The sequence below is a fragment of the Mesoplodon bidens genome, assembly GCF_964165515.1.
Source record: "Mesoplodon bidens genome assembly, chromosome: 11".
Classification (NCBI taxonomy): Eukaryota; Metazoa; Chordata; class Mammalia; order Artiodactyla; family Ziphiidae; genus Mesoplodon; species Mesoplodon bidens.
The window spans coordinates 57383331-57407502 of record NC_138167.1 but is presented as its reverse complement, the minus strand read 5'-3'; the positions used below and the strand labels follow the sequence as shown (position 1 = coordinate 57407502).

Below are 24172 nucleotides of genomic sequence, written 5' to 3'. Positions count from 1 at the left end.
ACGTGGGCTTTCTCTAGTTGCGGCGAGCGGGGTTGGGGTGCTACTCTTCGTTGTGGTGCGCGGTTTCCTCATTGCAGTGGCTTCTCTTGTTGTGGAGCACGCGCTCTAGGTGTGCAGGCTTCAATAGTTGTGTCACGTGGGCTCAGTAGTTGTGGTTCACGGGCTCTAGAGCTCAGGCTCACTAGTTGTGGCGCAAGGGCTTAGTTGCTCAGTGGCATGTGGGATCTTCCTGGACCAGGGCTTGAACCCATGTCCCCTGCATTGGCAGGGGGATTCTTAACCACTGCACCACCAGGGAAGTCCAGCATTGACTTCTTATTAGGCTGGCTGCTGTCGTATTCACAGGTAATGTCCCATGTATTCAATATGATGGAGATTCTTTTGGAGAATCAAAATTGTGAAGACTTTCAAATATGCATTTGTTGGTAGTCAGATCAAAACACAAGAAATATGAAGTTTTTGAAGTATGATAATCATATTTTTCACAAACCTTAATCGGTTACTGGCTCAGTGTTATGCTTATGGTTTCCAGTTAAGATAACACCTCAGCCACAACAATGGCTGTACTCACTTCATCTTTATTCAAAATTGAAGTTCCACACAGAAAAGCAATGGACTTTTTAAATGCAATAATGACTTCTTTCCCATTTTCCAGGTCTTTTATCCTACTTCCTAGCCATTTAAAGTCTGGTAATATTTCTTCAAAATAAAATCCTTCTTTTAAAAAAATTAATTTATCTATTTATGTATTTTATTTTCAGCTGTGTTGGGTCTTCGTTGCTGCACATGGGCTTTCTCTAGTTGCGGCAAGCAGGGGCTACTCTTTGTTGTGGTGTGAGGGCTTCTCATTTTGGTGGTTTCTCTTATTGTAGAGCATGGGCTCTAGGCGCATGAGCTTCAGTAGTTGTGGTATGTGGGCTCAGTAGTTGTGGCTTGTAGGCTCTAGAGCGCAGGCTCAGTAGTTGAGGCGCACAGGCTTAGTTGCTCCATGGCATGTGGGATCTTCCTGGAGCAGGGCTCGAACCCGTGTCCCCTGCATTGGCCGGCAGATTCTTAACCACTGCACCACCAGGGAATTCCCTAAAATCGTTCTTAAAGTGCAACTGGATACAAAATTTTGGAAGAGAGACTGTGGAGGCTAACATATAAACATTATTCACATCAGAATTTCTTGATTTATTTTTCCGGCAATCAAATATCCACCCCCCTCCCCCCAACCAAACAAAGTTGCCAACTCATTCCCCGTGAAAACTTTCCATTGACCATCCTCCTGGAGTTCTGCCACAGCCAGCTGGTCTGCATTGGGATCTGTAGATAGCACTATCCGAGCGTTTTCTTTCTCTGCCAGTCTCAGGGAAATTTCCAGCACAGATTCTCCTTTATATTTGGGCATTTAATGGTAGAAATGTCTGGATCAGGATCTTTTTGTTCTGGTAATGGAATTGGAGGCTTAAAACCAAACACGTGCAGAGTCAACTGCACATAGTCATGTCCGACCCCATGAAAAGATATATGTACAAATTTCAAGGTGGTCTTTGAGTTTGATTCCCTGTGAAAATCAATCTTTTTCAGATCTTCCATGTGTCTCCTGTAAGGTCCTGCAGAGAGTCTCTCCCCAGTAGGCTGTCATTCACTAAATCATTATTCCAGGAAGCATTCCAGGGTTCCACACAGTCCTCTATACGTTTTGGACTTTCTTCATCATGAGGAGATGTGATCTAAACACCAGTTTCCCAATAAACCCTTTGTCTGTTCTCTTCCTTGCAGTTGTGAGAGGCAGTAATCATCACACCTCCAACTGCTTTGAGCTCCTGGACTGCATATGATGTAGAAACTTATTTTGGAAAAAGGTACACAGAAGCATCTTTAGCCAGCAAGACTGAAATGGTGAGTTTAGGAAGTCTTTGGATGCTGCAGCTGCTAGTTACTTGACCCCAGCTGTCATACCCAAGACAAAGTTTCTCAACCACTCTCAAGGTATTTGTGCATCTTCTGTGTTGATTGGATTACTGTAAGGTCATTAATATAGCAAAACCCTGCCACCACAGCAGAATCAAGTCCTGCAGCTCCAAAAGTCATCCAGCAACAAAGAAACTCCTTGTTTGTCCCATTCAGTAACAGATTTTTCAAATTGCTCTTATTGTTTTGGCATTGTTTACTGGTTTGAAAAGGGTGGTTCAATATAAAAAATCAATCAATGTAATTCACTACATTGATAGAAGTGAGGTGGAAAGACCACACAGTCATCTCAATTAATGCAGGAAGAGCATTAGACAAAATCCAGCAGCCTTTTATAATGAAAGCACTCGGAAAATCAGGAATAGAAGGAAACTTCTACAACATGATAAAGGCCACATGAAAAATCCATAGCTAACATCACATTCAGTGGTGAAAAACTGAAAAATTTCCCCCTAAGATCAGGAACAAAACAAGGATGCCTGCTTTTACTACTTAATTCAACATAGTACTGGAAATTCCAGTCAGAGGAATTAGGCAAGAAAAGGAAATAAAAGTCACCCACATTGGAAAGGGAGAAGTAAAACCTTTTCAATATGCACATGATATGATTCTATTTATAGAAAAACCCCAAAGTATGCACAGGAAAACTATTAGAATTAATAAAAGAATTCAGCAAAGTTTTAGGGTACAAGATCTACACACAAAAGTCAGCTGTTTCTATAAACAGCAATGGACAAATAAAAAAGTAAATAACATCTAAAAAAAATCTGGAAATAAGTTTAACCAAGAAGAGAGAAATTCATACGTGAAAAGTACAAACATTGCTGAAAGAAGTTAAAGATATAAATAAATGGAAAAAAAAAAGGGAAAGACATCCAGTGTTCATGAATTGGAAGACTTAATATTGCTAAGATGTCAAAACAATCTTTAGAAAGAAGTTGAAGGACTCATACCTCCCAAGTTCAAAACTGCACTACAAAGCTACAGTAATTGAAATAGTGTGGTATTGGCATAAGGATAGACATCTAGACCAATGGAATAGAATTGAGAGTCCAGAAATAAACTCATACAACTATGACCAATTGATTTTTGACAAAGGTGGCAAGACCATTCAGACAGAAAAGAATAGTGTTCTTGACAAACATTGCTAGGACAATTGGATATCCACATGCAAAGGTATGAAGCTAGATCCCTACGTTATACTATATATAAAAATTAACTCAGGGCTTCCCTGGTGGCGCAGTGGTTGAGAGTCCGCCTGCCGATGCAGGGGACACGAGTTCGTGCCCCAGTCCGGGAAGATCCCATATGCCGCGGAGTGGCTGGGCCCATGAGCCATGGCCGCTGAGCCTGCGCGTCTGGAGCCTGTGCTTCGCAACGGGAGAGGCCACAGCAGTGAGAGGCCCGCGTACCGCAAAAAAAAAAAAAAAAAAATTAACTCAAAATGGATCAATGACTTACATATAAGAGCTAAAACCATAAAACTCTTAAAAGAGAACATAAGGGTAAGTCTTCATGACCCTGGACTTGGCAATGGATTCTTAGATATGACACCAAGAGCATGAGCAATAAAAGAAAAAAAAGATAAATTGGACTTGATCAAAATTAAATACTTTTCAGGGAATTCCCTGGATGTCCAGTGGTTAGGACTCGGTGCTTTCACTGCCAAGGGCCTGGATTCGACCCCTGGTTGGGGAACTAAGATCCCGAAAGTCACGAGGCACGGCCAAAAAAAAAAAAAAATTAAATACTTTTGTTCATTAAGGACATTATCAAGAAAGTGTAAATAAAACCTGTAGAATGGGAAAAATATTTGTAAAAGTCATAAATAAGAATTTAATATCCAGAATATGTAAAGAATTCTTATAACTCAACAGCAAAAAGTCAAACAACTCAATTTAAAAATAAGCAAAATAGGGGCTTCCCTGGTGGCGCAGTGGGTGAGAGTCCGCCTGCCGATGTAGGGGACACAGGTTCGTGCCCCGGTCCGGGAGGATCCCACATGCTGCGGAGCAGCTAGGCCCGTGAGCCATGGATGCTGAGCCTACGCACCTGGAGCCTGTGCTCCGCAACGGGAGAGGTCATAGCAGTGAGAGGCCCGTGTAACGCAAAAAAAAAAAAATTATTTTTTGGCTGTGTTGAAAGCTGCGCATGGGTTTTCTCTAGTTGTGGTGAGCGGGGGCTACTCTGCATTGGGGTGTGTGGGCTTCTCATTGTGGTGGCTTTGCTTGTGGAGCACAGGCTCTAGGTGCACGGGCTCAGTAGTTGTGGCATGTGGGCTCAGTAGTTGTGGCTCACAGGCTCTAGAGCACAGGCTCAGTAGTTGGGGCACATGGGCTTAGTTGCTCCGTGGCATGCGGGATCTTCCTGGACCAGGGATGGAGCCTGTGTCCCCTGCACTGGCAGGTGGATTCTTAACCACTGCGCCACCAGGAAAGTCCCGCTATATGATCTTGTAATTCCACTCCTAGATACACTGTGCTATGCCCTCCTTTCCCATCCCCCAATTTAAATGTTGAAGCCCTTACCCTCATGTGATTGTATTTGGAGACACAGTGTTCAGGAAGTAATTAAGGTTAAATGAGGTCATAAGGGTGGGGCCCTAATTAGGATGTCATGATGGGGGTCACAGGATATAGTCTTTTTTAAAAAAAGTATTTATTTTTTGGCTGCATTGAGTCTTTGTTGCTGTGCGTGGGCTTTCTCTAGGTGTGGCGAGCGGGGGCTACTCTTTGTTGCGGTGCATGGGTTTCTCATTGCGTTGGCTTCTCATTGTGGGGCACAGGCTCTAGAGCACAGGCTCAGTAGTCGTGGAGCACGGGCTTAGTTGCTCCGTGGCACTTGGGATCTTCCTGGACCCGGGCTCGAACCCGGGCCCCGGCACTGGCAAGCGGATTCTTAACCACTGCGCCACCAGGTTCAGTCCCAGGATATAGTCTTTTAAGAGGAATCTACCCGAACACAAAGAGGTCACGTGGACACACAGCGAGATGGCAGCTGCCTACAAGCCGAGAGAAGAGGCTTCAGAATGAAACGTACCTTGCCAGCACCTTGATCTTAGACTTCCCGGCCTCCAGAACTGTGAGAAATAAATACCTGTTGTAAGCCACCCAGTCAATGGTATTTTGTTACAGCAGACTGAGCAGGCTATGACACCGAAAAGAATTGAAAACTGCTCATATAAGCACATGTATAAGCGTGTTCATAGCAGCACTATTTGCAATAGCTGAAAGATGGATCCAAACATCCATCAGTGGATGAATGGAGAGACAACTTGTGGTATTTAATACAATGGAACATTATTTAGCCATAGAAAGGGATGAAGTACATGATATATGCGTGAATCTTGAAAACATGCTGAGTGAAAGCCACAGGTCACATATTGTTTTATTTCATTTATATGAAATATCCAGAAGATAAATCCATAGAAACAGAAAGAATGTAGATCAGTGTTTAAAAGGGGCTGAGGGGAGGGAGTGCTGGAGAGAAACTACTTAACGAGTGAGGTGTTTTACTTCAGTGATGGAGATGTTTTAGAACTAGATAGAGGTGATAGTTGCACAACACTGTAACTGTACTAAATGGCACTGATTGTGTACTTTAATTTTATGTTATGTAATTTCACCTCAATAAATTATTTAAAAAAGACTCAGGGGTGGTGTTCCTGTATGTCAGGATGAAATGATCTTTAAGAAGCAGGTGGATTTGAGCAATGTATGGGCAGGTGGCCATGGATATTGCTGGCACCCTGCCCGAGCACTTATCCCCTACATGCTTTGAGTGTTGAAACTAACAGCTGCCCTTTTCCCAGAGAACTATCCTTGCTAAAACAGGAGCCACTTTGCCCTGGACACTACGAGTCAGCCCTTCCACCTCCTCCTCCTCACACACTTGGCCAACTGGCACAAAAAGGCCCCTGGTCTCAAAGTGGGACCATCCTTGTAGGGCAGTTTGTCCTCCAGAGCTTCCCTAGGGAGGGGGAGACTGAAGCTGGTCCCCAGCAGAGACAGAAAACTGTCACAATAGGTCATCTGAACAAGAGTTGCCTTCTCAGGCTTTGCTTCTAGGGAACCTGATGCAAAATGGTTACGTGAAGCCAGTACTGATGGTGAATTATATGGTTTTTGAATTATATCTCAGTGAAGCCATTATATTTAAAAAAGACTTATTAATCATTTATAATAACTAAAGGGTTGTTTTTGTTGTTGTTTTTAAAAGTACATCTCACCAGGGTAACGCATTCCTAAAATTTCCTGGTCGGGTTAAATCTGTGAAGTTGAAATTGTAAGCATCAGTAATCTAAAGGGTAAAAATGCTTGTTCTTGACTCCCAAATACCCATTCTTTTAAAAACACTAAATTCCACTGAAATGGTCTCTGTGACAATAAATCAAGAGATAACATGACAGATCACGGCAGTCTCCCCTTATTAATGTGGCTGATGATCGGCTCGTTCTCGTGACTTTTTGCTCAGAGAAATCCATACCCACAAAGCATGCACATCTATTCAATGTAAATAAAAATTAAAAAATGGAAATGATGTACAAGATGATCATAAAAACATCCTAGTGAACCACGAGTCCTGGAGATAAATGGAAAAGGCAGCATGACAGTTCTCAGCAGCCCTTGCCACCCAAGGAGTTACAATGTCCACACTAGTCCTCAAAAAAAATGAAGGAAATCCTCCCTTGTTGAAACAGGGGTTTTAAAGGAAGCTTTCCTAAAGTCAATTTCTTACAATGCAAACAGGTGTGCCTTGTGGTGTGGCTGTATTGACCCTTGATGTTTACAACTACGATGTTTGTGTATTACTAAGTATGGCCAGACCAGTCAGCTGCTTTCACGTGATGTTAACAACAAACCTGGGCCTGTGCTCTTGGCCTCGCGGCTCATCAATGTACTGGCTGTACCTAAAACTCTGGAAAAACTTATGGAATGAACAGCTCTCTGCTCAAAACCATTTTCTTAAAATGGTTGGTTTCGTTGGGAGACTAAAGAGGAAAAAGGATAGTCAGGAATTAGAAATCATTCCCTTGGTAGAAATGCAACGAATAGGCCCTGAGGTCAGTTCTGGGAGGGGAAAAAAAACCCACCTAAATTTCCTTTTATTTAAGAGACACACACAGAGTGTTCCCCGATTTTCTTCACTGTCCCACATAACCTGGAGGGTCCATCCTTAATTCTGCCTCAGGGTCTGGTGTGGACCTCTTACACCTGTTGATGGCACTTGCTGGTGTTGATCCCTTCCCTGCCCCTGACTACAGGGGAGGGAACAACTGTGAAGGGTCAGGTCTCACGGGCCATGGAAGTGGGGGAGCAAATGGGGTGGTTGGGTCTGTAGGAGGCATAGCAGGGGATGGCCTGGAAGAATGTCTCAAGTGAGAGCTGAAGGACTGCCGAGGGGAGTATTCCGAACTCCCCCCGCTCCCACCAAGTCGGCCATGGAGAGGCCTCCTTCTGCGGCTCAGGAGGGAGGTGGGCTCTCGACGCGGCCACGCTGCTCTTTGTCCAGCATATCCTCCTCCTCCTGCTCCAAGCTGATGCTCTGTGAACAAGGTTGCAGGTGAGGCCTGGCCTTGCATTTGCCCAACTGTAGCTCTGACACCTCTAGGGGCAGTGCCCTCGAGGAGCACATGTTGCCTGCAAAGTCGGTCTGTTGGGTTATGCTCTGCACCCCTATGAAGGGAAGCCGCTTCCTCTACGCCACCTGACATCCGGGCCTGACCTACCTCAAGCTCCTGCAAAACCTCATCCATGAAGTCCCGGGAGTTCTGTTTGTAAGACACAGCTAATCGAATTGCATCGCTGAAGAGCTGGAGGTAAGGTGAAGGAGATGGGAAGGAAAACAAGGCCGTGGGGCCAGTGGCCTGGACTCTGCCTGCCCTGTACCCACTGGCCCCGTCCCCATCATATGTCCACACAGTACTCCACCCTAAAATCAGCAAGGTCACTCCTCCGTTCACCTTTTCCCTGTCACCCTGACCCCATGCATGGTCAATGTACTTTTTCTTCACCAAGCCCAACCCACCACCGCCCCTACTGTCAGTGCTCACCCGACCCCTTCCTGTCACCACATGCTCAGCACAGCCCCCACAACAGTGCACATCCTCTCCACCATCCCTGCAGCCAGCCCGTCTCTCCATGGCTTCCCTGGTAACTTCAGCACCAGGCCTTCCCCGGCCTTACGAGACTGTCTCTGCTGTCTCCCATTACCTTCACAACGTTGGTACCATCAGCAGCTGAGACAAAGTACAGGGGCAGGGAGAACTTCCTGGCAAAACTGAAGCTTTTTTGGGTCATCTTTATGTCTGCTGTAGAGAGAAGGTAGGACATGGGTCTGTCTACAAAGGCAAAGGGAGAGAATTTTGCAGGGTGGGTCACTGGAGGTCCCCATTCTAGGAAGAGGGATGAGCAGGGACAAGCAGGGGACATGTCTTAGAAAGAGTTCACTTCACTGGGATTTGTGTCTCGAGAAGGCAGGTTGGCTCACTCGGATCCTTACTGGGAGGGGAGTGATGGCAAGCAACCAAGGGCTGTATGTTGGGAAAAAGAATGGACCATTGATGGTTCGTTGGCCCAGGAAAGGAAGAGGAAACGTGTGATGGTGGGTCCCCCCATGAATTGCTGGCACCCAGATGTAGGGTGGCCTCACCATCGATTTTATTGGCCACCACAATGCATGGAATCTCTGGCCTGAACTCCCGAAGCTCTGTATACCAGGTGCTCAGGTTCTTGTAGGTGATTTTCCTCTGCACATCAAATACCTGCAATTAGCAGAGGAAAGAAGACAGCCCAAGTGCATCAATGTCTCTGCATGCCACCCCCAGGTGACACACACACAAGCAGGCAAACATGGGCTTGGCAACTCGGACCATGCACCACTCTGAGCTGCATCCCCTCTAACCACAAACGCTATGCCTTGCCCACCCTTCTCACCCTCTAGAACCTTCATCTTGTCACCTAACCTTATTTACCTATTTTAACCAGATTTTATCATTTTACTTATTGTATCATTACTTATTGATAAGTCCATTACAAATGGTAAGCTTTTTGTTTTTTTCTTAGTCTAACCACTGCTTAAACTTTGTTTAAAAACTCCTTTATAATGGGACTTCCCTGCTGGTCCAGTGGTTAAGACTCCACACTTCCAATGCAGGGAGCGTGGGTTCGATCCCTGGTTGGGGAACCAAGATCCCACATGCCACGCGTGGTGTGGCCAAAAAAACCCCAACAAAACACCTCCTCTATGATAATCTTAAATGTTTCTAGAATTTCCTTTCAGTTATTTTGATTTACTTTTAATTATAAACTTTTAATTTTGTATTTTAAACTTTGTAGAAGTACTTTTGTCTTTTACTATTTTGTAGCTTATCATAATTTTATTAACTTTCTATAATTTATAGTTTTTACCTATTTAAAAGTGTCCGCAAGAAGCATGAGCACTGTGACTGGCTCTAAGGGCAGGGAGGACAGAAGTCCTAAGATGCTTCAAGTTGCTGCTACAGGGATCCTTCAAGCCTCTCACAGGAGCTCCTCAAAGGCCAGCTTTCTGTTGCCAAGCCACCCTCCAGAATAGACTCACATGTCCAAACTGCCCCAGCACAACAGTGGCTTGAGATGCACAACCCTGTAACCTGCTGGAATGGCAGATCTTACTTCTAAACAACCCAGCCTTTCATGGGAGTAACCAGGTCCAGGGCCAGGGATTCCCCCTGCACGACAGTGGGCTCTGGTCAGCAGCTGTCACACCTGAGGCAGCAGGAGGTCCACCTGAGAGGCTCTTCTTTGGTACTTACTCCCAGGCCCAATTTCAATAAATGACTACTTTGTCTTGAATTCCCAATAAAGACTTCTTTTAAAATAAGCTTGTGATGAAACTTCCGGAATCTGCTTCACACCTCCCGTGGCTGCCTGCCATGATCACTGTCAGTCACACTTCGTCCAGGTCTGGTTTCCTGAGCTTCCTTTCCTTGTTTTGAGAGCTGAGGAGGCGCTGGTTAGGCTGAGAAGCATACCCTTTGGGGTTTCAAGGTGGAGGGCGGAACCCCAGCTCCCTCTGGGACTATCAGGTCCCCATGTGGTCACGAGAGGCCGAGTGCTTTCTGCCGGCAAAGGCCCCCAACAGCAGGCTGGGGCTGGCGGTAGGCACATGCACATACAGGTATGCAGGGATGCTGGCAGGACAAACGCCCCAGGTCTCAGAAGAGAGCCCAAAAGGAGCTAATGGAGATGTGTCAGAGGCAAGAGGTCACGACTGATGGCACTGGTCTGCCCCCATTTGCCTTACCCTGTTACCCTCTTTATTTGTCCCATTATAGGTACTAGCATTAAATTTTGGAAAATTTCAAGAGATCTTGTGCTTAAGGGACAGAAGAGCCTGAGAAAGGAGCCAGTGAGTTTGTGGGCAGGAGGTCCTAAAGGACACAGGTTTACAGTTCCTCTCTCTATTCGTGGCCCTTGCCATAGCTGAGAGTCAGGCTCTCCTGCGGCACTTGTTACCCGCTGGCTACCGGGGTGGACCTCTGAGGGAGGTGTTCTAGACAGCAAAGTGAGAGGCTGAGAGGGAGGAGGGGGCGCTTTGGAGGGGAAAGTTCCCTGGGAACCAGAGCCCACTCGGCCCCAGCATCTGCCCCTAGAGAGTGGCGGATGAGGGAGGCCTTAGGAGCTTGCCTGAGGAGGGAGGCCTCCACTGGCGAGGGACTGTGCTTGATGCTTAGATGCTCTGCCTGCTGATGAGGCCCTGAACCTGCTCCTCCTGCTGGGATGGTGGTTCCACACATCCCCCTCACCCCCCACCCCTGGAAGAGAAGCAGGCCCTGGCATGTTCTCACTCAGAGCCCCTGGGAAGCACGTGCAGTCTGAAGCCTGCCTTGATCCCTCCCTCCAGCACCCAGCCCTGGTGAGGAGGGCTCAGTCCTGCTGGGCCCTTCATCCCTTCACCCCTCAGGCCAGACCTGCCCAGAGCCTTTGCCCTCCAGGTGGTTTCCTACCATGATGCAGGCGTGGGCCCCGTGGTAGTAGGAGGCGTGGAGGCTCTGGAACCGCTCTTGGCCTGCTGTGTCCCAAAAGTCTGCAATGTGAACACAGCTCTGACTGCCTGATGGGGGACGAAGGGCAGAGAGCCCCAGACACTGAGCAGCTCTGCGCAGAGTCTGTGTTCGGAAACACAGGCCCACGTGGGAGGATGGGGCGCAACAGAGACCCCACAGCTCGCAGGTGTGCTGCCAGGATGTAACACACCTGGGTGTGCACAGGGGTGGCTGAGAGGGAGACACAGGGCCAGGAGGAAGGAGAACGCAGACAGGAGGCCCCAAGAGGGAGAGGGTCAGTGCCCTCCTTCCCCCACCTATAAGATGCAGGACGCTCCAGGGTCAAAACTAGGCCCAATTCCCATGTGTGCTGATCACAGTGGGTGCACACAGTCAGGCCGGACGTGTGGCCTGGCCAAGGGGAAGGTTGTGACCCCATTTAAAGCCAAACCCTTTGTGGCAGACGACATTCAGACCAGCCCTGTTATTTCTTTACACTGGCTGAAGAGCGCCGGAACAGAACCCTGCGTGCTTCCTCCCACCCTCCCTGGCTTCCTGGCTCTCTGGGCTGTACCTATCACCCTTCATCCATGCCTGGAGTCTCACTTCCCCCTGCCTGACTCTCTCCCCAACTACTTCTCCCTCCAGAGAGGTGGTGTGGCTCGGCACCGCGCTGCTCACCCACAAGGACGGTCTTGCCGTCCACTGTGGCCGTGTGCTTGTACAGGGTCAGGGCGTATGTGGACAGCTGCCGGGGCTGACTGCACATAGGTTAAGGAGCAAAGATGAATGAAAAGAGACGTAAGCAAGGTGCTGGGGGGATGGAATGGGCCCTCTCTCTCCTTTTTAAGAAGTTATGTAGATTTTAAATTGAGTGAGTGTTGCAGACAGAGGATCAACTTCAAATATCACAGGCACAAGCTCCATGGAAAGGTGAGGGGTGGGAGAAGTTGGGATTATGTCCTGGCCATCTAAGTCCAAGGGAAAACATGGAATGGAATTTTACAGAGGAGCTGTCTGAAACAGCATCACGTAGTTGGCAAATGAGACTGTGGGGATGCCCCAGCTCCTCATGGATGGGGCTCTTGCAGGCCAGAGAGGAAACCCAGCCACAAGAAGCAACATGACAGGTCCAGGGAAAAAAAGTCTTCATAAGCCGGACAGGCGACAAACTGTTTATGAACTGTAGTTTGCTTTTTGCAACCCTATCAAAAAGCTTGGGGAATAACATTTCCTGAAGCTGCAAGATGCTGTGTGGTTTAACCATTGGAGCTGGGATGATGCAGGTGGGTGGGTGCAAAGGAGAACTCGGTAGAAGGTGAAGTAAGATACACTTAGAGTCTACCATGGGGGGCTGGGGCCCCGGGCAGGGGGCTCTAGGGCTCTTCTCACGCCCAGTTCTCAACGGACTCACTCGGGAAGCTTTTAAAAACCATCCCAATTGTCTCATTCCAAACCTGCACAATGCAACGATTCACGGAAGCAGGGGTGGGGCTGGCGGTTCCTATTTTACAAAGTTGATTCATACCAGAGAATGTTTAAACGTTAGAGAGCCCAAGCTCTGAGGTCAGAGATGTTAAGTGACTTGCCCAGCGCCAGAGCTACTAAGAAGGAAGAGGTGGGGTTTGAGTCCAGGCATTTGACGAGGTACTTACTGTTAGCCATTCCACTGCTTTCCTGATATAAAGCAAATCCAAATGTGAGTAAGCTTCAAAATATGCAGCACCAATTACATGTGATGCCATGTGGGTCAGCTGGTGAGAAACCAGCATGAAATGAAACCTGTGAATTTACTCACTTATCCCTCCTCCCTGGACCGCTGGAGCAAACGGGTGGGCAGTGGGGCTGAGTTGGCATGAGGGTGGAGAGGGCCACAGGAACAAGGAGCATTTCAAAACTTGAAGGATACAATCCATCCATGAGAAATCTCTCCATAAGTCTGTAAGGAGAATGTGCAAGGCGGTCAGGTGCATCCCTCAACGCTCCTGCTTGCCCCTGTTGCACCACCCAAGGGTTGAAAACTTGGAAGCCAGCTGTGGCTTCCCCCCTCCCACTCCTTCCACAGCTACACAGTTTCCTTTCAAGGACAATGACCAGGAACCACCCACCCACCCTCTTCCTGACTCCCCTTAAGTTCCTGACACCCTTCGGCTATAACGCTGACCCAGCACCCACAGATGCTTTCCCTGTGGGCAGGGACCCCAGCTTACTCCTTTTAGGGAATAAACAAACTGTGGTACATCTATAATATGGACTACTACTCAGCAATAGCAAGGAACAAATGACTGATATACTCAACAATTTGAACAAATCTTAAGGGTATTGTGCTGAGTGAAAAAGGTCACATGTTGTATAATTCCTTTTATACCATGTTGCCAAGATGACACAATTATAGAGATGGAGTATATTAGTGGTTACAGGGGTTAGGGGTGGTAGGAGGTGAAGTGGGGTGGGTGTGACTATAAATGGACAGCACGACCAAGGCCTCTGCAGTGATGGAACAGTTTTGTATCTTGAGTCCAGTGATGCTTACACAAATCTACACATGTGACAAAATGACACAGAATTATACATATGCATTGAACTAATGCCAGTTTCCTGAATTTGATCTTGTACTACAGTTATGTAAGATATAACCACTGCGGAAACTGGGCAAAGGGTACACAGGCCCTCTCTGGATTCTCTTTGCAACATCCTGTAAATCTGTTATTTCAAAATGAAAAGTTAAGAAAAAAACAAAACAAAACAAAACACAGACTGGGAGAAGATACGTGCAATGCCAATCACTGACAAAGAATTAATATACAGAGATTATGAACAGCTCTGATATGTGAAAAAGAGAACACACACACAACCTGGGTCCTAAGAATATGAACAGGCAATTCAGAAGAATGGCTAAAAAACATATGAAAAGATGCTCAATCTTGAATGATTTTAATGTAAATTAATGATTTTCATGCAAATTAAAATAAAATGAAGTAGCACACACATCCTTCAGATTAGCAAAGTTGAAAAAGTCACATGATACCAAATGTTGCAGATTTTGTGGAAACTCTTGTGCTGTGCTGGTAGGAGTGCGAACTTAATATACTACTACTTTGCAGAGCAACTGGGATAAGTCAAAGTTTGAGCTAATCCTAAAACTGGGCAATTTCACCCCAAGTCTAATCGACTGTGTGCCCAAGATGATAGGCATAAAAATATTCACTGCAGTATTGTGTCTAATACCATAAAAATGATAATTTCCTAACTGTTCTTCAACAGAAGAATGGACAAATATATTTTAGTACAAAAAAAATTAAAAAAAAATTACTGAGTGCTTGCCATTTGCCAGATACTATGCTAGGTGCCATGATATAACATTTAACAAAACAGAGGAAAATTCCTGTCTTCATGGAGCTTACGGTCTAGTGGGTGAAGACAGACAGTAAACGCACACTTAAAATATATATAGCCATGTGTATGGTCACTGGATTTAGAACAAAAGGATAACTGCAATTCAACGGGGTAAAGGATTGTTTTATCAAGGAATGGTGTGGAAACAACTGGATATCTGTGTAGGAAAAAAATGAACCTTGAGGACATTACTTAAAATGGTGGAGTATGAAGTTCTATGGTCACTCCCTCAACTGAAACAACCAATAACTGGAAAAAATGATCAGAATCAACTATTTCAGAACTCTGGAACCTGACTGGACACAATGACCAGTAGAGTACTGGATAAAAGGAGAGTGCTGGCCTTGTGCAAAAGAACAACACGCACAAACCAGCAATGGTCACCCACTCCTCAGGCCCACTGCAGCTAGGCACTGTCCTGTGTTCCAAATGTCTGGCTCCAGTAGAGATACTTTCCTCAAAAAGTTTGGCCGAGGAGCCGGATCTCAGCTCTCTCAGGATTCAGAGTCTTCCCCTGCTGGCATCTATTGGAAATTTAAAGGGATAGGAATACCTCTTTGTTTCTTTCCCCTTTTGGAGCCAAATATTTAAAGGAATCTTTATCAGGTCACTGTCTGATCACAGATGATGGAATAGAAATATCAGTGACCACACACAAGAAGGAATATACACTTTGCAAAAATAGTATGGAAAAGTTACAAGTGGATACTCCAGCTCTAAACAAGCAGAAATCAGCCATACCTAAGGAGTGGGAATATCTGAGTTCCAAAGTCACCACATCAAAATACTCAGAATGTCTAATTATCAACCAGAAAATTACAAAGCATACAAAGAAACAGGAAGGTATAGCCTATTCTCATGATAAAAAGAATTTAACAGAAACAATACCTGAAGAAATCCAGACCCTGGAATTACTAGTCAAAGAAGTTAAATCAATTATCTTAAATATGCTCAAAACCATGGACAAAGAACTAAAGGAAATTAGAAAGCAATATATAAACAGAATGAGGGTATTAATAAAGAGATAGGAATTATGAAAAGAAACCAAACAGATATTCTGGAGCTGAAAAGTACAATAATTTAAATGAAAAACTACCTAGACAGTTTCAGCAGCATACTTGAGAAGGCAGAAGAAAGGATCAGCAAACTTGAAGATAAGGCAACTGGAATTATCCAGTCTGAGAAGCAGAAAGAAAAACGAGTAAAAATGACCAGTGCCTAAGGAGCCTATCAGACAACATAAATCATCCTAACACATGCATCATAAATAGAAGAGGGGTGGGGGCAGAGAGACTATTTGAAGAAATAATGGCTAAAAACTTCCCAAACCTGATGCAAGACATGAATGTACACACCCAGGAAGCTCAACAAACTCCAAACAGGATAAACTCACAGAGATCCATATTATAGGCAAATTGTCAAAACTCAAAGACAAAATCCTCAATAAGATAAACAGCCAATTTCTCATCAGACACCACTGAGATCAGAAGGCCGTGGAATGATATATTTAAAGTCCTGAAAAAAAAACTGTCAACAAAGAATTCTATGTTCAGCAAACTATCCTTCAAGGATGAAGGAGAAATTAAGACATTCCCAGATAAACATAAGCTGATGTGGCTTATTACCAGTAGATCTGTCCTATAAGAAATGGTACAATAAGTCCTTTAGGTTGAAATGAAAGGACACTAGACAGTAACTTGAAGCCGTATGAAGAAATAAAGATCTTCAGTAAAGGTAGCTACACAGGTAAATATAATAACCAGTATTCTTGGGCTTCCCTGGTGGTGCATTGGTTAAGAATCCACCTGCCAATGCAGGGGACATGGGTTCGAACCCTGGTCCAGGAAGATCCCACATGCTGCAGAGCAACTAAGCCCGTGCACCACAAGTACTGAGCCTGCGCTCTAGAGCCCACGAGCCATAACTACTGAGCCTGTGTGTCACAATTACTGAGGCCCACGCACCTAGAGCCTGTGCTCTGCAGCAAGAGAAGCCACCGTGATGAGAAGCCCGTGCACCACAACGAAGAGTAGTCCCCATTCGCAGAAACTAGAAGAAAGCCTGTGCACAGCAACAAAGACCCAACACAGCCAAAAAAAAAAAAAAAAAAAAAACCCAGTATTCTCATATTTTTGGTTTGTAACTCCTCTTTTTCCCCATGATTTAAAAGACAAATATGTAAAACTATAATTGTAAATCTATGTTAATGATCACAGTGTATAAAGTTGTAATTTGTGACAAAACAATATCAAGGGGAGGGATAGAAATATATAGGAGCAGAGTGTTGGTATACTATTATAACTAAATTGGTATTCAAATAGGCTGTGATAAATTTTAGATATTAATTATAATCTTCAAGGCAACCATTAATAAACAACTAAAAAAATTATACAAGACAGGAAGGGACTCAAAATAGTACACTACAAAAAAATCAAAAAAAAAAAAAGAAAAAGAGTAATGGAGTACTTGCGCAGTAATAGCTTTAATTATTGTTGTTGCAAATGAGAACAGATAAAACTCTCCAATTAAAAGTGAGAGATGGGCAGAGTACATTAAAAAAACATGATCCAGGTACGTCCTAACTGTAAGACACTTGCTTTAGATACAAGGTCACAAAGAACTTGGAAAACAAAAGTATGATAAAGATATTGCATGCAAACAGTATTCAAAAGAGAAATGGGGTGACTATACTACAGTCAGACAAAATAAACTTTTTTTTTTTTTTTTTTTTTATAAATTTATTATTTATTTATTTATTTATTTATGGCTGTGTTGGGTCTTCGTTTCTGTGCGAGGGCTTTCTCTAGTTGCGGCGAGCGGGGGCCACTCTTCATCGCGGTGCGCAGGCCTCTCACTGTCGCGACCTCTCCTGTTGCGGAGCGCAGGCTCCAGATGCGCAGGCTCAGTAGTTGTGGCGCACGGGCTTAGTTGCTCCGCGGCATGTGGGATCTTCCCAGACCAGGGCTCGAACCCGTGTCCCCTGCATTGGCAGGCAGATTCTTAACCACTGCGCCACCAGGGAAGCCCCAAAATAAACTTTTAAGTGACAAATGTTACAAGAGACAAAGGACATTATATATTGATAAAAAGTTCAATCTATCAAAAAGATATAAAAGTTATAAACATATATGCACCGCACAACAGAGTCCCAAAATATATGAAGCTAACACTGACACAACTAAAGGGAGAAATAGACAGTTGCACAATAATATATTGAGATTTCAATACCCCACTTTCAATAATGAGTAGACAATGAAACAGAGGACTTGAACCATACTAACTAGGTCTAACCACCAATTAGACCTAACAGACATACACAGAATACTCCACCCAACAATAGTAGTATACATATTCTTCTCAAGTGAACATGAGCTAGGCCACAAAAAAAGTCATAATAAAATTTAAAAGACTTAGATCATACAAAGTATCTTTTCAAACAAAATGGAATGAAACTAGAAATTAATAACAGAAGAAAAAAAAGAAAATTCACAAAAAGGTGGAAATTAAATCAAATAGGGAAGATTTAGTCAAATTAAATCAATAACATAACTGTACATCTTTAGGTAGTAGACATGAAAGAGCAAACTAAACTCAAAGCTAGCAGAAGGAAGGAAATAGTAAAGATTAGAGTGGAGATTAACAAAATACAGAATAAAAAGACAACAGACAAAAATCAATGTAACCAGAAATTAGTTCTTTGAAAAGATCAACAAAATCAACAAACCTTAGCTAGACTAAGAAAAGAGAGAGGACACAAATGATCAAAATCAGAACTGAAACTGGGGACAGTAACATCAATTTTACAGAAACAAAAAGAATTACAAGAGAATACGATGAACGAACAAGCTGGATAACCGAGATGAAGTGCACAAATTCCTAGAAACACACAAACTACCAAACAGATTCAAGATGAAATAGAAAATCTGAGTAGACCTATACCAAGTAAGGAGATTATATCAGTATTCAAAAACCTCCCATAAGGAAAAGTCCGGGACTGGATGGCTTCACTGGTGAATTCTACCAATCATTTCATGAACAAACACCAATGCTTCTCAAACTCTTCCCAAAAACTGGGGAGGAGGGAACACTTCATAATTCTTTCTATGAGGCCTGTGGTACCCTGATTCCAAAGCCAGACAATGACACTACTAGAAAAGAAACCTACAGGCCAATATTCCTCATGAATTTAGTTGTAAAAATCCTCAAAAAATCCACTGGCAAACCAAATCATATTAAAAGGATTATACATCATCAAAAGGACCAAGGGAGATTTATTCTCAGAGTATAAGGATGGTTCAATGTAAGAAAATTAATCAAACATACCATATTAATAGAGCAAAGGAAAAATCCTACATATTCATCTCAATAAATGCAGAAAAAGCATTTGACAAAAACCAACACCATCTCATGACAAAAACTAGGAATAGAAGGTAATTACCTCTAGGATAAAGGCCATATATGAAAACCCCACAGTTAATACTCAATTGCAAAAGACTGAAAGCTTTCCCTTATAATGAGAAACAAGAGGATGCCTACTTTTGCCACTTCTATTCAACATAGTACTGGAAGTTCTAGCCAGAGCACTGTGATGAGAAAATAGTTATTTTGAGTTGCTTCCTAGACATTTTACAGTATGACAATCCTGCTCACACCTAAAGTCTGGACATTTAGATGAGGACCTGAGTTTAGGATTCCCGCTGCAAGTTCCTGCTTTGTTTTTCCCAAGGCACCTTTTAAACAGACTTGAGGCTAAGAAAAGTTAGTGACCTCTGCCCAAATCAGCAAAGCCCCTAGGGAATTACTGACAGCTACCTGGGTCTAAGGATATATTAATAACAGATAGAAGTGGAAACCAAGGTGGAACTGAGGCACCTGGGGTGTAAGACTAAACCAGGTATCTGGTTAGGGGTAAATTTGCCCTCATCCTGCGAAGGCAGAAATGGATGTGTGCCCCACTGGTCCAAGACAGCTGAGAAACAGGCTCACACCCTGTGGAGACAAGCTGCCAGCACTGCAGAGCCTCCCTTCAGGGGGAGTTCCACGCCTGTGCACAGAAGCACTGAAGTCAGTTAAAAGAGTGAGTCAGTCTTTACACTGGGACTTCCCTGGTGGTGCAGTGGATGGGAATCTGCCCCCCAATGCAGGGGACACGGGTCCCATCCCTGGTCCAGGAAGATCCCACATGCCACAGAGCAACTAAGCCCATGCGCCACAACTACTGAGCCTGTGCTCTACAGCCCACGAGCCACAACTACTGAGCCCGTGTGCCACAACTAGTGAAGCCCGCGCGCATAAAGCCCATGCTCCGCAACAAGAGAAGCCACTGCAATGAGAAGCCCACTCACCTCAACAGAGTAGCCCCCGCTCACTGCAACTAGAGAAAGCCCGCGTGCAGCAACCAAGAGCCAACACAGCCAAAAATAAATAAAAATTTAATCTTAAGAAAAAAAAATCTTTACGCTGATTAGTCAGGCATCATTTCTAACCACTCTTCTCAACTCTGAGTTCTTTCAAGACAGTATCTTCACCACCTTTCTTCGACCTGTTGCTGGTTGTGCCAGTCACACTTCTCACACTTTCCTCTCCCCATTCCCACTGTCTGCATCTTGCAATCTCTCAGCCCCACACCACACACAGGAATACCCCAGCTCTCACCTCACCAGGACTGCTTCAGTAGTCTCTAGGGTGACCCATCCCATACTTTCTGCCAGGACTCATGGATAAAGCTCAATTTCCTCAGTCCTGTGACTTGTCCCTGGGGATGCCCTCCTCCCCAAACACACACAGCTGCTGATGTGACGCTCCCTTGTTCCCCCATGCAGACCTGGGCTCCAGCCAAGACTACTCTCTCACCACTCCCATAGAAGCCATGCTCCTCTATGCCTCTGGAGGATTTTTCTAATAACACAGACCCACTCTGGGCCTGGCATTTCTTCCCTAATCTCCCAACATACTTGGACTTGCCCACAGCGCTGTCCCCCAGGCAGATGATTTTCACATTGTGATCGGCATCGTATTTCTCTTGGTCCAGCTCACAGGGTTTGGCTCTGTCCCCGGCCATTGGCTCCTGGCTGTAGAAAGGGGATCAGCTCAGGGGAGGGGGGTCTTGTCACTGTCTGGGAAGATCAAGAAGAGGCTGTTGTTAAAGAGATGAGAAGTCCCCTCCACCAAATCCACTTCCTCTTCCTGGACAGGGGAGACAATGAGCTGACAAGAGAAGGGCCCAAGGAAACACTTACATCCTTCTCTATTCACCACCAACCTGGCTAGCACTTGCTGAATCATGGGGCTGTAATCCTGTCTCCACCCAGATCTTCTGAGAGTGGTTTACCCCATGTCATCTCTTTACTTCAGCTATGCTCAGAACCACAATTCCCACTCCCACCTGGAGAGACTACTCTAAAGCCATGTTGAAGCTTTACAAGTTTTACCTACAAGCGTTTTCTCACTTGTAAAGCAGGGACGAAAATCAATGCCCACATCACATGATTGAGTTGAGACACTGTCTGACAAAGAGACAGGGCTCTGTAAGCCTGAATTCTCATCACTGAATGACAGATCACACAGCCAAAGAACCCTAACCTGTATTCCTGATCCTCTACCTCATGCTTCTCACTTCCATTTCATTTTCCATCATATTGCCATCAGTAGCTGCCTTTTCCTCTCTCAAACTAGGCATTTCCCAGACCCTCTTCTCTAGGGTTATTTCAACCTCTACTAGTTTCAGGTATCTCCTAAATGCTGATGATGACAAATCTCTATCTCCACAGAGATCGCTTCCCTCAGGGCCAGACTCAGGTATGCAATTGCCTACCAGATTTTGAATAGCGAACTATTCCACACAGGCAAAAATTACCTGTGAAACCTAAGCCCTGCCCACCCCAAAGTCGCTCCTCACGTTCCCTGTCTGTACATCACCAGCCACCCAATGCCAACATCGAGGCGTAACAATCTCTAGCTCTATTCCACTATCCTCATGTCCTTAAGCCCAAATATAACTTCACAAACATTACTGGGAATGTGCCATAGTCCACACTCTGAGTTAACTCGGCACACAGAAATGATGCAACGACAACGGAGCATCAGTGGTCGCACTTACTGAGGGTTCATCACGGGTACATCTTGCACCCGGATAGGAGACACGATGGCAAAGTCTACTGTGGTAAGAGCTATGACAGACGTGCACACAAGGGTGGAAAATACCGACAGGACCCATGAGTTTCCCTAACTGCAATGCTATTGTTTCTGCTCAGGTAGGGACTCAGCCTTCTTTACCAAGGTGCCCTGAGCCTCAAAAGCAGTGACTGGGAAGTGGCAGATGCTTGATAAGCATAATGAGGGGCTGTCCCTTCCACCTCCACCCTGTAGCTGGAGCGACCTGTTCGGAAGCCAAACGCAGCCAAACCCGTTCTCAAAGACCTTCAATGGTTATCGATGTCCTCGCCACCCAGTGGATAAGTTCTCTTTCACTCAAGTAGTTTTCGGGCACCAAACAGGTCTGAGAACCACTTTACCGCCGCAGCCAGGCTGGGCTGCCTTCGCCCCCCCCCCCCCACTGTTGCCAGAACCCACTGTCCCGTTCTTCCCCCCACTGGCCAAGGGCCCGAGGACGGCCTTGGAGGGGTGGTTCCCACATGCGAGGCCGTTCCCGGGCGAGGGCTGGAGACCAGGAGCGCCGCAGGTCGGTCCGCCCACGGCCAGCCGCCCTCAGGGCCCCGAGTCCCCCTCGGATCCCGCCCCGTCCCGGACCCTGCCCTGTCTCGGACCCCGCGAGTCAGCCCAGGTCCCACCGCGGATCACTCAGCTTCCTGCGCTGCCCGCGTCCTCGCAGATGCTACGCAACCGCGCAAGGACCCTAGGAGGGCTGCCCGGACAAAGGCCTGAAGGACCTCGCCGGGGGCTGGCTGGCTAGAGCAGTGCCGGGCGAGAGTACTGCCGGTCAATGAGTATCCAGACCAGGCCGGCCTGGGGTTTCCAATATCCGGAGTCTGGGGTGGGCTTTGGCCCCGGGACTGAGCCAGGGTTCAAGCGGCTGTAGGCCCTGGGGAGTGACTGGGCGGCCGGGGGAAAGACTGGGGAAGCGTTCCTGAGGCGTGGGGGCGGGGCCTGTGGCGTGTGGGGCGGGGTGCAGGCAGGGGGGCAGGGTGCTCAGGTGCGGTGGGTGGACCATAGGTGTGGGGCGGGAGTCTTGTGTGGGAGTTGGTGCCCAAGTGCGGGGGCTTCTTTGGGGGTGATGGAAGGGGCGCAGGGCAGCGCTGGGGAAAGTGGAGGGGTGGGGCCTCATGTGTGGGAGGCAGAAGACTAGGTGATTTCTAAAGTTTGTAATTCTCTCTTGGGGCGATTCTGAGCATATTTTTCTTTCTTTTTAAAAAAACTATTTATTTATTTATGGTCTTTGTTGCTGCGCGCGTGCTTTCTCTAGTTGCAGCGAGAGGGGGTTACTCTTCGTTGCGGTGCGCGGGCTTCTCATTGCGGTGGCTTCTCTTGTTGCGGAGCACGGGCTCTAGGCACACGGGCTTGAGTAGTTGTGGCATGAGGGCTCAGTAGCTGTGGCTCGCGGGTTCTAGAGCGCAGGCTCAGTAGTTGTGGCGCACGGGCTTAGTTGCTCTGCGGCATGTGGGATCTTCCTGGACCAGGGATGGAACCTGTGTCCCCTACATTGGCAGGCGGACTCTTAACCACTGGGCCACCAGGGAAGCCCCATGAGCATATTTTTCTACTCCATTGTTGTTAACCGAGAATTGGGACAGCCACGACTGAGCCAGGTTTATCAGGGAACCTAGTTCTCCCTCCACACAGCTCGGCAGTGAGATGCTGGCTCAGGGGCATTCATTGATTTATTCAAGAAGTACCTGTTGAGGGCAGCTGTGGGCTAAGACAGGCATTCCTCCTGGGGACTGAGGGTACAGCCGAGAGCAACAGAGCTGCCATCTTGGAGCTGACCTTCCAGTGGGGCAGACGTGTAAATCAACTAGCTGTTGTAATAAAATTACAGACAAATCCTCTGAAGAAAGTGCACAGGGAGCCAGGAGAAAGCAACAGGGGAAGTGAGCTGGGCTTCAGCGGGTAATTAGTCACTAACCTAGGGAAAGGCCCCACTCAAAGGCTGTCTGGCAAAAGAGCCTTTTGGAACGGAATTAGAGTAGTCATTGTATGATTTGTATTCTTTTAAATTTGTTAAGTTGTGTTTCATGGCCCAGAATGTGGTCTATTTTGGTATATGTTCCATGTGAGCTTGAGAAGAATGTGTAGTCTGCTGTTGTTGGATGAAGTAGTGTATAGATGTCCATTATATCCAGTTGAATGAATGTGCTATTGAGTTCAGCTACGTCCTCACTGATTTTCTGCCTGCTGGCTCTGTCCATTTCTGAGAGAGGGGTGTTGAAGTCTCAAAATAATACTGGAATCATCTGTTTCTCATTGCTGTTTTTCTTTTTGCCTCAAGTAGTTTGACACCCTGTTGTTCGGTACATACATTAAGGATTGCATGTATTCTTGAAATATTGACCCCTTCATCATTATGTAATACCTCTCTTTATCTCTGATAACTTTCCTTGGTCTGAAGTCCTCTCTATCTGAAATTAAGATAGCTACTCCTGATTTCTTTTAATTGGTGTTAGTATGATATATCTTTCTCCATGCATTTACTTTAGACAGCAGATAGCTGGGTCTTGTTGTTTGATTCACTCCGACAATCTGTCTTGTAATTGGTATATTTAGGCAATTGATATTCAAAGTGGTTATTGATATTGTTTGATTAACATCTACCTGTTTGTTCCTAGTTTCTAT

The 24172-nt window shown here is 45.7% G+C and overlaps 1 protein-coding gene and 1 pseudogene across 5 annotated transcripts; both read right to left on the bottom strand.

Moving 5' to 3' along the window:
• Positions 1 to 750: 750 nt before the first annotated feature.
• On the bottom strand, positions 751 to 2181 carry LOC308625743 (glucose 1,6-bisphosphate synthase-like; annotated as a pseudogene). The gene has a single exon. The product of its transcript is annotated as a glucose 1,6-bisphosphate synthase-like (transcript).
• Positions 2182 to 5321: 3140 nt separating this feature from the next.
• RABL2B (RAB, member of RAS oncogene family like 2B) lies at positions 5322 to 22277 on the bottom strand. Of its 4 annotated transcripts, none has more exons than XM_081249273.1 (9): positions 22184 to 22277; positions 20338 to 20499; positions 12897 to 12926; positions 11669 to 11748; positions 10949 to 11028; positions 8611 to 8722; positions 8172 to 8269; positions 7688 to 7771; positions 5322 to 7503 (listed from the first exon to the last, which is right to left on the bottom strand). In XM_081249273.1, the coding sequence occupies exons 2-9, from the start codon at positions 20442 to 20444 to the stop codon at positions 7423 to 7425; spliced, it is 672 nt and encodes a 223-aa protein (XP_081105399.1). In that variant the 5' UTR covers positions 20445 to 20499; positions 22184 to 22277; the 3' UTR covers positions 5322 to 7422. The 4 variants fall into 4 exon arrangements, with proteins under 4 accessions (XP_081105399.1, XP_081105398.1, XP_081105400.1 ...); XM_081249272.1 differs by having other exon boundaries at positions 22150 to 22246; XM_081249274.1 differs by having other exon boundaries at positions 8172 to 8266; positions 22150 to 22246.
• Positions 22278 to 24172: the final 1895 nt, after the last annotated feature.